This window comes from Ovis canadensis, chromosome 5 (genome assembly GCF_042477335.2).
Source record: "Ovis canadensis isolate MfBH-ARS-UI-01 breed Bighorn chromosome 5, ARS-UI_OviCan_v2, whole genome shotgun sequence".
NCBI classification, from domain to species: domain Eukaryota; kingdom Metazoa; phylum Chordata; class Mammalia; order Artiodactyla; family Bovidae; genus Ovis; species Ovis canadensis.
In genome coordinates, this window is record NC_091249.1 from 31,779,500 (window position 1) to 31,792,960 (window position 13,461).

The 13,461-nt window shown below is 53.3% G+C and overlaps 1 protein-coding gene across 1 annotated transcript in view; it reads left to right on the forward strand.

The window, feature by feature from the left end:
* PTPRS (protein tyrosine phosphatase receptor type S) overlaps positions 1-13,461 on the forward strand; it is a 73,242-nt gene that overhangs the window by 17,907 nt on the left and 41,874 nt on the right. The window contains exons 5-6 of the mRNA XM_069591409.1: positions 3,553-3,741; positions 10,307-10,417. Coding sequence (XP_069447510.1) covers positions 3,553-3,741; positions 10,307-10,417 — 300 coding nt within the window. The remainder of the gene's footprint in view (positions 1-3,552; positions 3,742-10,306; positions 10,418-13,461) is intronic.

Consider the following 13,461-nt stretch of genomic DNA (forward strand, 5'->3'; position numbering starts at 1 on the left):
TCCCGTGACGTCATCAGTAGCCAATCAGGACCATGCAGTGAGGTGGTCCAGGCCTCCGGGCCCAGGAAAAAGGAACTGGGTGTGAAACAGCTCAGCCAGGATCCAGCGGCTCTGACCCGGCAAGTCCAGGCCCGGCTTGGGGGTTCTGCAGTCACTGGCTCCATCCAGCTTCCTCCAGATTTAACCCAGCCTGGATTCGAAGTCTAGCCTTGTTGAGACCAGACTGTATGACTCAGAGCAGGTGTGCCCAGTGTTTGAACCTCAGTTTTCCCCTCTGTGAAATGGATCCCTTCTCAGAGGCAGATATAGGAAATTACCTAACATTGCCTGGTACGTACTTAGTGCTCAGGATTTGGAACTTAGCTGTTTCTTCTATGAAGCGACTCCTGCCTGGACAGGAACCGCAGCTCTGTTGTTTAACTGCGGACATGGGGTGATGGTGTCCCTGCCCACCTCTCCCTCACCTGGCCTTGGCTTACTGCACCCTCCAAGTACCTGGGTCCCTGTTCTCTCCCCACATGGTGTCTTCTTGCCTACCTCTTCCCAGTCCCCTGTCCATCCCCCAGTAACCCCGCCATACCTTGTTTCCCTCCTGGGCATCTGTAATCAAATACATGAGTGTTATTTCCTTTTTACGCAAATAGCAGCTTTGTCTATACCAGGAAGTGGCAAGCTTCTCCTGTAAAATGCCAGAGAGTAAATATTTTTGACCCTGCAGGCTAGAGAGTCTTTGTTGCAACTTCTCAGTTCGGGCCAGCTGCTGGGGATGATGAGGAAACCAGTGGGTGTGGCTGTGTGCCAATAAAACTTTATCAACAAAAATAAGCAGATTTGACTCAAGGGCCATAGTTTTCAATCCTTGGTCTACACATCTTTCACTTTGTCCAATTAGCAGTGCATCTTGGACTTTGTTCTGAATCTGGTAGGTGATTACTTCTGCTGTTTGGGGGACCTGCCCTGTGGATGGCCTGGCCTGTGTATAATGAAGCTCTGTTGACAAACATTTAGATCGTCGCCAGCCTTTTGCTGTTAGTGTTGGCACCTTCGGAATACCCCTGCCTTCTTCCTTGGTGTACAGGCTTAGGGGTCTCAGGTGGGTGATGCCAAGTCACCCCCACCCCTGGTTCTGCTGGACCAACACACATTTCTGCCTGCCACAGACAAGCAGGCCTGTGTCTTCTGTCTCATCAGCCCTGTATGCAGTCACTTTCTTGTCACTTGTCACTATATCACTTGTTCATTGGGGTGGGGCGGGGACTGTGTTAGTTTGCTAGGGCTGCTCTAACGAAGTACCACCATCTGGGTGGCTTACTTCACATGTTTTTGTTCACAGTCCTGGAGGCTGGAGGTCCGAGATCAAGGTGTCGGCAGGGTTGGTTTCTTCCAAGGCCTCTCTCTTTGGCTCAAAGACAGCCGTCTTCTCCTCCATCTTTATATGAGCTCTGCTGTGTGTGTGTACCTGGGTTTTAATCTCCTCTTCTTAGGGGGACACCAGTCCTGTTGGATTAGAGTCGCACTAGTACCGCCTTTGACTTAATGATCTCTGTAAACTCCTTATCTCTAAATAGAGTCTAATTCTGAGGTCCTGGGTGTTAGGGTTTCAACCTATGAATTGTTGTTCAGTTGCTAAGTGGTATCTGACTGTTGCCAACCCCATGGACTGCAGCATGCCAGGCTTCCCTGTCCTTCACCAACTCCTGGAGCTTGCTCAAACTCACGTCCCTTGAGTCGGTGATGCCATCCACCCTATTCATAGGGTTTCAACCTGTGAATGCAGGTGGGGTGCATTTCAGCCCATAACCAGGGGATGGTGGGTGTTTTAACTGTAGCTGAGGAGGTATGCCCCACCCCAGGGAACCCTTTGTCCATGGATGTGGATGTGAACCCTTTGTGGATGTGAGGCCAGACTGGAGCTGCGGTGTTAGGGGTCAGAGCAAAAGGATCCAGGAGTCCAGATGCTGAAGGGGGGAGGGCAAAGTGTACAGGAAGGGGCGGGACCTGCCAGGGGGCCCTGAAGCCTCATCCTCCCTCCCTGGTGCCAGTTCCAACTGAGTCAGGCCGCGGAGCCCCTGGCGCAACATGCAGATTACACAGACGGGGGCCACCCGGCTTGTCACCTCGGTTTCAGGTGGCACAGCAGTAAAGAATTCTCCTGCCGACACAGAAGGCACAGGTTCAGTCTCTGGGTCGGGAAGATCCCCTGGAGGAGGGAATGGCAGCCCATTCCAGTATTCTTGCCTGGAGAATCCCATGAATGGAAGAGCCTGGCAGGCTATAGTCCATGGGGTTGCAGAGCCAGACGTGACTAAACACACATGCATGCTAAAACCCAGCAAAGTGAATCTGTTGTACAAATGCATATGTCTACGCTTCTTCAGATTCTCTCCCCATATAGCCCATTATAGAGTACTGAGTGGAGTTCCCTGTACTATCCAGTAGGTCCTTATTTGTTACCTGTTTTATATGTAGTAGTGTGTATGTGCCAAGAGAACCACATTCTTACCCGTCACTAGAACATGGGGACCAAGTCTCCAGGGAGAGAGATTTTCTCCCCCCACTACCTTCATCTGGAGGCTGAACAGGGAGGCTGAACAGTGAACAGGGAGACCGAGGCCAGGAGGCGTGCCTCTCACAGGTTGGCAGTAACTGAGGCTGAGTCGCTCGCTCATTTATTGAGCACCTACTGTGTGCCAGGACCTACATGGGGTGGTAAGGACACGGCAGAGACAGATGCGTTGTGATCTATGGAGTTCGATGTTTGGATGTTCTAGAGTATGGGAGGGTTTTACTTTTTATTATTAGTTTTTGACCACACCGCCAGCACATGGGATCTTAGTTCCCTGATCAGGGAAGGAACCCATACCCTTTGCAGTGGAAGCAGAGAGCCTTAACCTCTGGTCCACCGGGGGATTTCCCAGGGTGTTTATAACTTGTGACTGCGAGCTTTGCCCACGGTGATGCTGGAGGGGGCCTGATGACTTTGGGGGACCAAGGTTGCTGGTGTGGCTGTATGGAGAGAGTGAGAAGAGTGAGGCTGGCCCGAGATGGGGCTGCCGAGGCCACTGGGGGCCAGTGCCAGGCAAGGAGCCTGGGTTCCTCCAGAGGTTGGAGGAGACTACAGCGGGGCAGGCGACACAGAGTGGTGTGGCCCTGTTTCCATTTCGAAAAGCTCCCTCGGGCTGCTGTGACGTAACCCAAGGGCTCTGTAACTTAAGCACTGTTGACATCAGGGCCGTTCTGGGCACTGTGAGGGGTGGAGCAGCATCCCTGGCCCCCACCTACTTGATCCCGAGAATGACAGCCATGGACATCCCCAGACGTGGCTCAGTGTCCCCTGGGGCAGGATTGGCCCAGATCAGAGACACTGGTCTAGCCTGATGTCCTCCCAACATTTCCCGCAGTTTCCCACAGACAGAGGAGGAAACAGGCTACAGGAGATTACCTGGCCAGGCAAGGGCTGGCCCCAGGGCCCATCCCCAAGACCCACCCTGGAGGGACAGCTGTGCAGTAACTGGATCCCTGCTGTTTTCCCCATCACCCGTACCCCCCCAGAGGACCAGCTGCCCCCCGGTTTCCCCAACATCGACATGGGCCCCCAGCTGAAGGTGGTGGAGCGGACGCGGACGGCCACAATGCTCTGTGCTGCCAGTGGTAACCCGGACCCTGAGATCACCTGGTTCAAGGACTTCCTGCCCGTGGACCCCAGCGCCAGCAACGGGCGCATCAAGCAGCTGCGATCGGGTGAGTGCAGGGGGCCAGGAGGGTGGTGGGGGGAGGGCAGCATCTCAGGGCCCGCGCCCTGGGGACTGAGGGAGCAGAGAAAGGCAGCGCTGATGTGCAGCCATGGAGGGGAGAGAGGGTGTCTTTGGAGCTGAATCAATGGGGATGTTAAAAGGTGCAGACTGACAAGGGGTAATGGGGAGCTATGGTGGGTGCTAGGGGGCGAGTTCCTCAGTGCCGGAGTGGAGCCATAGCTGACTCAGATATGCACAGTGATGGGGGCTGCTGAGACCATGGGGGCAGAGTGTCCCCAGGAGCCAAGCAGTGGGGTCCTAATGGACATAGAGTTGCAGGTAATGGAAAGCCAGAGGAGGATAGGTATCTCCTGAGCCCCTGCATTGGGGACGCAGTGGGGGACAGACAGGCAAAGGTGATGGGGAACTGTGGAGGGTGTTGAAGGAAGGCCATCTTCAGCATCTGAGCACTGGCTGTGTAACAGCACAGTGGAGGTACTGGGGAACCATGGAAGCTGGCAGGGGAAGAGTGTGTTCTGAGCTGAAACAGTGGATGTGTCCTGTGAGGATGTAGTGAGGTCCAGACAGGTAGGAGCAGAGGCGAGCATAAAGCAAAGGCTAGAGAGTGTTTCTGGTGCTGAAGCAGTGAGCATCTCTAGAGGAGATAAGGGCACAGACAGGGAGTGTAATGGGGAGCCACAGAGGGCTGCAGGGAGAGAGCATCTCTGAGACAGGCAGTAAGGATGTGATGGGGCACTAGTTGGTTCACCCAGGCTAAGGGGCCCTTGGGACGGAGCACAGGGCCTGGGCCGCCTTGGGGCTGGGCACTCCTACAGTTGTGTCTCAGCACAGCAGCCCCATGCCCCCGTCTGTGAGCCCGTCTGTCTGGGGAGCTCTGTGTGCATTGTGTCTGTTGTCACACTGCTTCACGAACCTCTGTGTGTGTGTCCAGGCTCCCCACGTGTCCTGACTTAACATGTAGGCCATGCCATCGGCACACAGGTTGCCCTCCCCCTCCTAGAGCAAAATTTGTCCACGTGCATCTCAGCCACACGTGTGTCTGCGTGACAGTCCCTCCCATGTGCATGCCTCAGGCTGGTCCTTGGGTACACAGACATGTGCATGGTGAGGATGTGCCCCCGGGCACTCCTGCATGCTTTGGTCCATTCTGAAGACACGTGTGGGTGTACCCCCTTTTTCCCTTTCCCTCTTCTCTGAGGGCCCCCACCCTGGAGCCAGTCTCGCCCGAAAGCCTCTCCATCCTTCTCAGCGTACCTCCGCCGCCATCCACTGCCCAGCCTCGTCTTCCGAGGAGTCCCACTTGCTCATTTCCTACTTTCTGCTCCCCCCAACAAAGACCCAAAACCTCCAAAAGTGCAGATGTTAAGCCCAGAATTTCTTCCCTGGAGAGACGTGGGCCTCGCCCTGGAAGAGATGTAACCTTCTTGGTGCTGACCTGTCTGAGGATATTTGCAGCTTGGGGGGTTCAGCTGGATTAGTGGTGGCAGCCTTGGGAACCCAGTTGCTTCTCTGCTGGTTTCCACCATTGTCCCACCAATATAATGAAATGATTGAGTGTGGACCCAGGTGCCTGATCACCTGGGCACGTCCTCCTCTCCGGGTCTCAGTGTCCTCATGAAACGTGCCTGCTCCCTCGCGTCACTGTCAGGGGCCCCTGACAGGCTGCTTGGCCCTACCAGGAGCTCAGTGAACATCAGCTGCTTTAAAAATCATAATCAAGGGGCTTGCCCGGGTGTCCAGTGGTTAAGACTCTGAGCTTCTGCTGCAGGGGATGCAAGTTTGATCCCTGGTCGGGAAACTTGAGATCCCACAAGCCACATGGCGCAGCTGAAAAAAAACACGTTGTAATCAATCTAATTATTATTCCAACATCCCCTCCCATCCCCAGAGGATACAGGCTTCTGTATAACCACCCGTTAACGTTCCTGTTCTCTTTTCTTGTCCCTCTGTTGTAAACGTTCAGAAACCTTTGGTAAGTTTAATTTCTTCACCATGTCGACAACTAACGCCCTCCTCCGTGTCCCCTACCCCACCTCCTCCCCTCAGACTAACGGCCACTGTGACGGTAACTGACCCACTCCACGTGGCATGTCTACTAACGTCTCCCCACCCCCGGCCACCTGGCCCTCCCCATCTGGGCACCAGGGGGCTGCAGAGAGAAGAGCCTAAAAGGAAAAGAGGAAAAAAGGACAAGACCACAGGGGACTTACTGGAGCTTCATACATAACATACCCACCCCCATCCCCCTTGCCAGCCCTTTCTGGGCCTTGACGCTGCTGGAAAATATGAAGTTACAGAAATTTAGGGGCTAGATGTAGGCGGAATGTTCCGTCTGGGCTAGTACTGGGTGCATCTTGTTCTCTTTTCCTAGCATCCAACCTGAAGCCCCTGAATCCAACTGCTGGGCTAATTCTTACTAAGGTGAGAATGACTGATACTGACCCACAATAGTAACTTCTCATCTTCCTTGGAGCAGAAGGCAAAACAACCTTTAATACCCTCTCTCCATGTGTGATCTTCCTCTCAATATAGTGACCACAGGCTGTTATGGCCATCTTGGGAAGTTCTGTCCTTCACTGTCTGAGTTCTGTCACCATAGTCTTAGTGAAACAGCCCGAGCAGGAGCTGACCTAGATTCCCACTGACCCGAATTTTTGCTCTCCACAGTACAGCCTCAGGCAAATTCCCCTTCCCCCTCCTCTCCCCTCCTCCCTCTGTATGAAGAAGGGGAGTGGCCCCATTAGATTGGGGATTTTCTAAGAGATAATATAGGACCCTCCTAAAAGTTCTAGAAGGGCCCCAGCCTGGGAGGCCGAAGAACTGGGTTCAAGGCCCCTGCCTCTGACTCATGGCGAGACAATTCTTGGAACCTGTGGGCCTCAGTTTGCCCCTCTGCAAAATGGACTGGGGCCAGATGGAGAGGGGTGTATTTCCTCTGCTGTGGCATTGGGGGTTATCAGCTGTCATCAGCACAGAGAGGGGGGTGGCCCATATCACTCCCAAGGATGCAGAATTCTAACCAGGGGCCACCATGGCTGGTGTCCTGAGCCGTCCCAGCCTCCAGAATCCATAGAGACACACAGTCCTTTTCCTCTTTTCCTTTTGGAAATTAGAGATGCTGCAAGGCCCTCCTTCTTCCCTCCATCCCCTTTCACCACCCTCCCCTGCCCCTCCTACTTGGCCTGTCTGTAACATCTTCCCTTTGCTTTATTAATGCCCAGCCCTGGGGCACTAACCCTTCTCTCTGCCCTATCTCTAACAAGATTCCCAAGACCCGCCCCCCGCCCACCCCGTTGTTCCTTGTCCCTCTCGAGAAGGAATCTAGGAGGGGAGGTCATGGACCTTCCGCCCTCGGCCCAGAAGGAAGGCAGCCGACAGTGCCAGGCCAGGCCAGGCCAGGCACCTCCCTAAGGCAGAGCCAAGCCCCTCCGGCCAGTCCACAGGGGCTTCTAGACTGAGCCCCTCCTTCCCCAAGAGTTTCCCGCCTTCTATGGGAAGCCCTCCTGATTGGCAAGCCTTCAGTGCCCATCCTCCTCCTGGGAGCCTTGCCTCGTCTTCCTGGACAGGGCCTGCAGGGTCCATAGACCGAGGGCTGCCTACTACAGCCCCCTCCCAGCCCTGGGGGCAGAGTGGACAGGCCTCGCTGGTGGCCCGGCCCCGCCTCCCTGGGGCCCCGCGGCCCCCCAGGACTGCCTTCTGACATTCACCTGACTCTCTCTGCTTCCCTTTCAGAAAGCACTCCGATCCGAGGTAAGGCTCTTTGCTCACCCACCCGCCCACTCACGGTCTCTCTCGCTGCCCACCCAGCCCCCAGGCCCCTCACATGTCTCCTCCTCACCCTGCCCGGTGTCCGCGTCTGTGTCGCCGTCTGTGGCTGGGTGCTGAGTGCGGCCACGTGGGCCCCTCAGGTCACCTGGCCACAGGGTGTTATGTCCTCCGGAAGGTGCAGCGCCTCCCATGCCCGCCCAGAGTGCTGATGACTGCTCTGTATGCAGCCCTCATCCGTCTCTAGCCTTGGTTTTCACATCTGTACAGTGGGTGTGCAGAGGAGGGCCTTCCAGCTGTGAAGCTTTGATCTGGGTGATGTGGTAGGGGTGTGGGGGTCCAGCTCTCTGAAGGAGCAGAGAGTCTCAAAGGCAGCCCTATGGAGCTGCCCCAAAGAAGAGACTAGAACAGGCCTGGGTGGGAGCCCTAGGGAAGAGTCCAAGTCTGGTCCTGACTTTGCCATGAGTTGCTGTGTGACCTGGAGCAGGTTCCATGCCCTCTCTGGGCCCCCATAGTGGTATCTGCCTGCCTGCTCCCCTGGAGCCTTGAGATTGGTAGGAAGTGTTATGTAGAGATGGAACCCTAATCCACAGCCCCTAGAGAGAACTTCCCCATCTGTGGGTTCTCCCCACTTGTGTGGGACAACTACAAACGAAGCTGAGAAGGGGCGTTTATTTGGGACCATGCATTGGATTTTTGGATTCCTGGTGCCAGGGACTCTAATCAAAACCTGTGATCAGAAAAAGAAAAAAAAAATGTTTAAAAAACCAAAAACAACCACCTGTGATTGATATTGAAGGTATTCCCTCATCTTCATGTTACTCATAACCAACAAGTTATAGGGTCCAGGCCTGTGATTCTAACAAACTTACAGATAGTCAGTTCAATTAACTTATGAAAATGAAAACTTGGGTCCAGGCCTTTGGTTTCAAACATACTGTGAAAATCTCTGCCTCATTTTTATTTGTTCACGGGTGATGAAGTATTTGATCAAGGCCCATGATTTCAAACATACTTAGAGATGTTTGGTGGACTTCACTTACTTGTGAAAATGAAGATTTCTCCCAGACCTGTGATTTCACATAACTTTAGGGAAATCTTGGCCACATTTTCATTTACTGTGAACACTGTAGTGTCCATGGCCTTGCGCTTTCAAACACTGTTAAGAAGATTCATTCGTTTTCACATGTTCATGGGAAGTGAAGTCTTTCATCTGGGCCTGTGATTTCAGACATATTGAAGGAGGTAGTCTGCCCTAGTTTCATTTAGTTGTGGGCACCAAGACCCTTTATTTGGGCCTGTGATTTTAAATATGCTTAAGATGGAACTTCTCTGTTGGTCCACTAGTTAAGACTTCACCTTCCAATGCTGGGGGTGTGGGTCTGATCCCTGGTTGGGGAGCTATGATCCCACATGCCTCATGGCCAAAAAAGGAAAACAGAAATAATATTGTAACAAATTCAATAAAGACTTCAAAAATGGTCCGCGTTTAAAAAAAAAAAAAACTTTAAAAATCTGCTTAAGAAAATTGACCACTTCTTCAAATTCTTTATTGACTCATGACCAACAAATTCTTTAATCCAGTTTTATGATTTCAAACACACTGGAGGCATTTCAGCCTCAACTTTATTTGTGCAGATTAGAGGTTTTCCTTTAGACCTCCGATTTCAAACACTTGAAAATTCTCCCCATTAACCTCTGAGCACCGTGGACTTGGGTCTTCGTCTATGATTGCAGACACACTTAGAAAATTCGTTTACCTGTGGATCCTGAATCTAGACCCATGGTTTTGAAACAGGTCCATGAACTCAGACTGATTGATGTAGATGACTGTAAGTCTGGGGAAATTCATTCTTCAGTTCGTTTCAGGTACAGAAAGCTTGGATCCAGCCCTTTGATTTCAAACTTACTTGATGTATTGCATTGGCCAAAAAGTTTGCTCTGGTTTTTCTGTTACATTGTATGGAAAAAGTCCAATCGAACTTTTTGGCCAGCTCAATATATCACTCTCAGCATCCTTTGCTTTCGCTCTCGTGGAGAGGGTAACCCAGTTCTGAAATCTAAAAACCCTTGAAGAAATACAACGCTGTCTCCATTTACAAACACTGTGGGCTTCGAGGCCTGTGATTCCAGACATACTTGAAGAACCCAGACCCCATTCACTTACACACTGGTTGAAACGAACAAGCGACCACCAGCTCCCTGAATAGGCACCTTGTTTGTTTGTTTGTTTGTTTGAATTTTATTTTTTATTGGAGTATAGCAGATTAACAGTGTTGTGATGGTTCCGAGTGGACAGCAAAGGGACTCACCCATATACATGTACATGTATCCGTTCTCCCCCAGACTTCCTCCCAGGCTTGGTACATCATGTCAGGGTCTTTGGAGCAGCTGCTGTGGGTTGGGACCACCAACCTGCCCTCCACCTCCCCCTGGCAAGCATCATTTGGCACTTTCCTAAATGCACCTCAGTTGACACGTATTCCCCCCATCCCCCAGCTTGGTCCTTCAACGTGGCAGTCATTCACAAGGTCCCAGCTGAGGGTGGAGGATTGGCCAGGCATGCGGTGTGTTCAGGATGGGCCAGAATTGGGGTGGGGAAAGGCAGGCAGCCAGGGAGCCCCTGACCCAGTGGGGGCTTCTAGGGTGGCTCAACTTTTCTGTCTGCCTCTCTGGCCCAGCCCAACCAAGAGACAGGCTGGATGGGACTCTGGGACAGCCCTCCTGCCATTCCCCCAAGCCAGGGTCCCCCCTCATGGGCCAGGCCTTGTCCCCTTTTCCCACAGGAGCCCTGCAGATCGAGAGCAGCGAGGAGACTGACCAGGGCAAGTATGAGTGCGTGGCCACCAACAGCGCCGGCGTGCGTTACTCCTCACCCGCCAACCTCTACGTGCGAGGTAGGGCCCCCCGCCCCCACCGGTCCCCCTTCCTTCTTGGGCTCACAGCCTCTGGGCTCCCCTGCCCCCTGCAGACCCCAGCAGGCAGGCCCACCCCGGGTGGTGGCTGTGGGACCTTGGGCGAGGCGGTGTCCCTCTCTGGACCTCAGTTTCCTTGCCTGTAAAATAGGGGCAGCTTCAATGCCCCTACCCCCGTGCCTGGTGCTGGCTGTCCCATGAGCTGCAGGACGTTGGGGTGGGGGCAGCAGGAGGGAATGGGGCAGGGCCGGAAGGAGGGGGTCTCTCGTGGGCCTACAGGGCCGGGGGAGCCTGCAGGCCTCTGCCCCACCCTGCCCACCCCCCGCCCATCCGAGTCAGCTTCTGTGGTGTGTCGTGCGGTGCTTCCCTCGCTGTGTGCTCGCTTCGCTTCTCCAGACTCGTGGCCTCGTACCCGCTTCACCACCCCGCCTTCCAGCGCCCTCAGTCTGGGAGTTGGGGAGGGGTCTCCGAGGCTGCCCCTGCTGGCCCCGCAGCCTCAGTTGTCCCCAGAGCCTGGTGCTCTCCTGATCACCCTCAGAGGAGGATTCCTGTAGGCAGGTGTCCCAGGGTTTGGGCTGAGGCTCGTCAGTTTCCCACTTGGTCACACCGGGAAGCCCAGGGGGTCCTTGCCCCGGCACCACCCCCCCTCAACCCAAGGAGGGCCTGGGAGTAGCCCCTTGGTGTCTCCTCGAAGGTGCTAGGTACCCCTGCTCCTAGATGCCTCTGTGGACCCCATCTCATCTCTGGGTTGGTTCTCTTCCGTCCTTTTGGAAATATTCATTTGCTGCCTCCTCCATCTCCTATGTCCCCGTGGCTGTTTCTGGTCAGATCTGTGATGGAAACAGCTTCCACCTGCCAGGAAATTGGGTCCAGTTCATCCCCCAGGGCTGCCCCTGGGTGGCTCCATATCCTTGATCCTAAGCCACCCTTCTTTGCACCTCCCTTCCCCAGTTTGACACACCAGGCCCCTCACTGTTCTCCACCTGGGACGTCATGCAGCTCCTCCCTTACTGGGAGACCCTCAGGCCCTCAGTTCCGCCTCTACCAGACACAGCCCCCACCAGCCCTGAAGCAGCACCTTGGCCGCCCTTGGGTTCTGCAGCTGGCCTCTGAGGAGGAGGTGGCATGGGGGGCGGGGCTGGGGACCCGGGGGCGCGGGTGGGCAGGGGCCACACCTCCGGTCTGCTGCCACGGCACCTCTGGTGAGTTATAGCGCGTCCATGACTCCAGTTGACTGGTCTTCGTCTAACCTGCTGTATTTCTCTGCAAACACCTGGGAAGGGGGTTTGTCAGTCTGGCAGGGCTCAAGGAGGACAGTGTGGGGCAGGGTGGGGGCGGGCCCTCTAAGCAGGTGCAGCCAGGGAGGGGGGCCAGCCTTCTGTGTCCTCAGTGCCCCTCCCCCTGGAGGGGTGGTCCTTTCTTTAGGGGGTCCGGCCTCCCATCCTTGCCTGGGCCTCAGACGCTCCAAAATTGAATTAAAAAAAAAAAAATTGTGGAAGGCAAATGTAGATCGTGTATGTCAAGGAAAGACGAAAAGGCCGTTGCTGTTCTTTTTGTTTTTTAATTTTAATTTTTTCTTTGGTTTAAAGAAAAAAATCAACAAACTATTGCAGCTTTTAGCCTTGGGAAGTCCTCTTTTTACTCTCTGTATCTCCCCTATTTTTTCTCTTCTCCCCATGTCATTGTGTTCTGCATCAAACCCCCTTTACATCCCTCAGAGCTTCGAGAAGGTTGGTGTGTTTTTTTCTTTTTTACTTTCTTTACCCACATTTTTACATTCTGAAAGTCACACACACACACACACACATGAAACACACACAGACAGGAACATGGACACACGCAGACATGCACACAGAAAATGATAGAAAAATGAACTTTAAAAAAAAATGACAGAATGTGAATAATGAGCTGAAAGCCAACAAAACAAAACAAAAAACCGCCAAGCGAGAGCAAAAAAAAAAAACCCAGAAAGACACGAAAACCTCAGCCGCGCCCAGCCCGGCCTAGGGCCGGCCGCACACATGCGATGCTTGCATTGTGGTCGCCTATATGCATCCTTTGGTAATGTTGTTGCTAAGTTTTTTGCACTCCTCGTCGTCATGGTAACTTGGGCCTGATGCATGCTGGGAGAATGTAAAAATTTCTCTGCATGCCACTCTTGTCGATTCGGTTTGGTGAATTCCCAACGCCTTCTGTTGGAGTGTTTCTCGTCTTCCGTTCCGTTTTTCTCCTTTGGTTTCCTTTGTTTGTTTTCTTTCTTTCTTTCTTTCTTCTTTTTATTTAGTTATTAATTTTTGGTTTCGTTTTGGGGGAAAAAACCGATCAGTTCGTTTTTTTTTCCCCCTCCCAGCCCCTTTACCCTGCTCCCTCCCCCATCGAAGCGTTTGGTCTTTGGGTCTGTCTTGTGTTTCCGTGCTCTTTGGTTTCGATTTCTTGGGCTGAGCTGTTGTGTGGTTGTTCTCCAAACGCATTGTGATTTAAAAGCCAGTGTTCCTGTCCCAACTACCATCCAGGAGGGTGGAAGGGGTCCCACAGCTGGGATGCTGGGGCAGAAAGTGACCACCCAGGCTCAAGAGCACAAAGGAGGTGGCTTAGACAGATGGTGGGAGGTCAGAGCTTGGGTGAGATGTGTGAGGAGAGAAGCCCAGTTTGTCTGACCTGACTGGCCAGCTATCTCTCTTACCCAGAACTGATGCCTCTGTTCTTCAGGGCGGCCATGTTTGAAGGGAGCTTAAGCAGGCGCATTCCCTTCCTTCTGCCTCAGCATGAGACCACCTCCCACCTTCCCAGACAACCCAGAAACAGGCATTGGAAGCACAGCCAAATGGACAGCTGGCATATTGAGTTCTTGTTCAGTAGAGCAACATGTCTAAATATGAGAAGTGGCCACCTATGAATGGACCATCCTCCCAAAATGATGCATGCTTGGCACATAGTCAGTGCTCAGAATGATAGCTGTTGTGATGACTTTTTGTGTCCTGACTGGGTACCAGTATGGATCCACCCATTGGAAAATGCAGCATGAT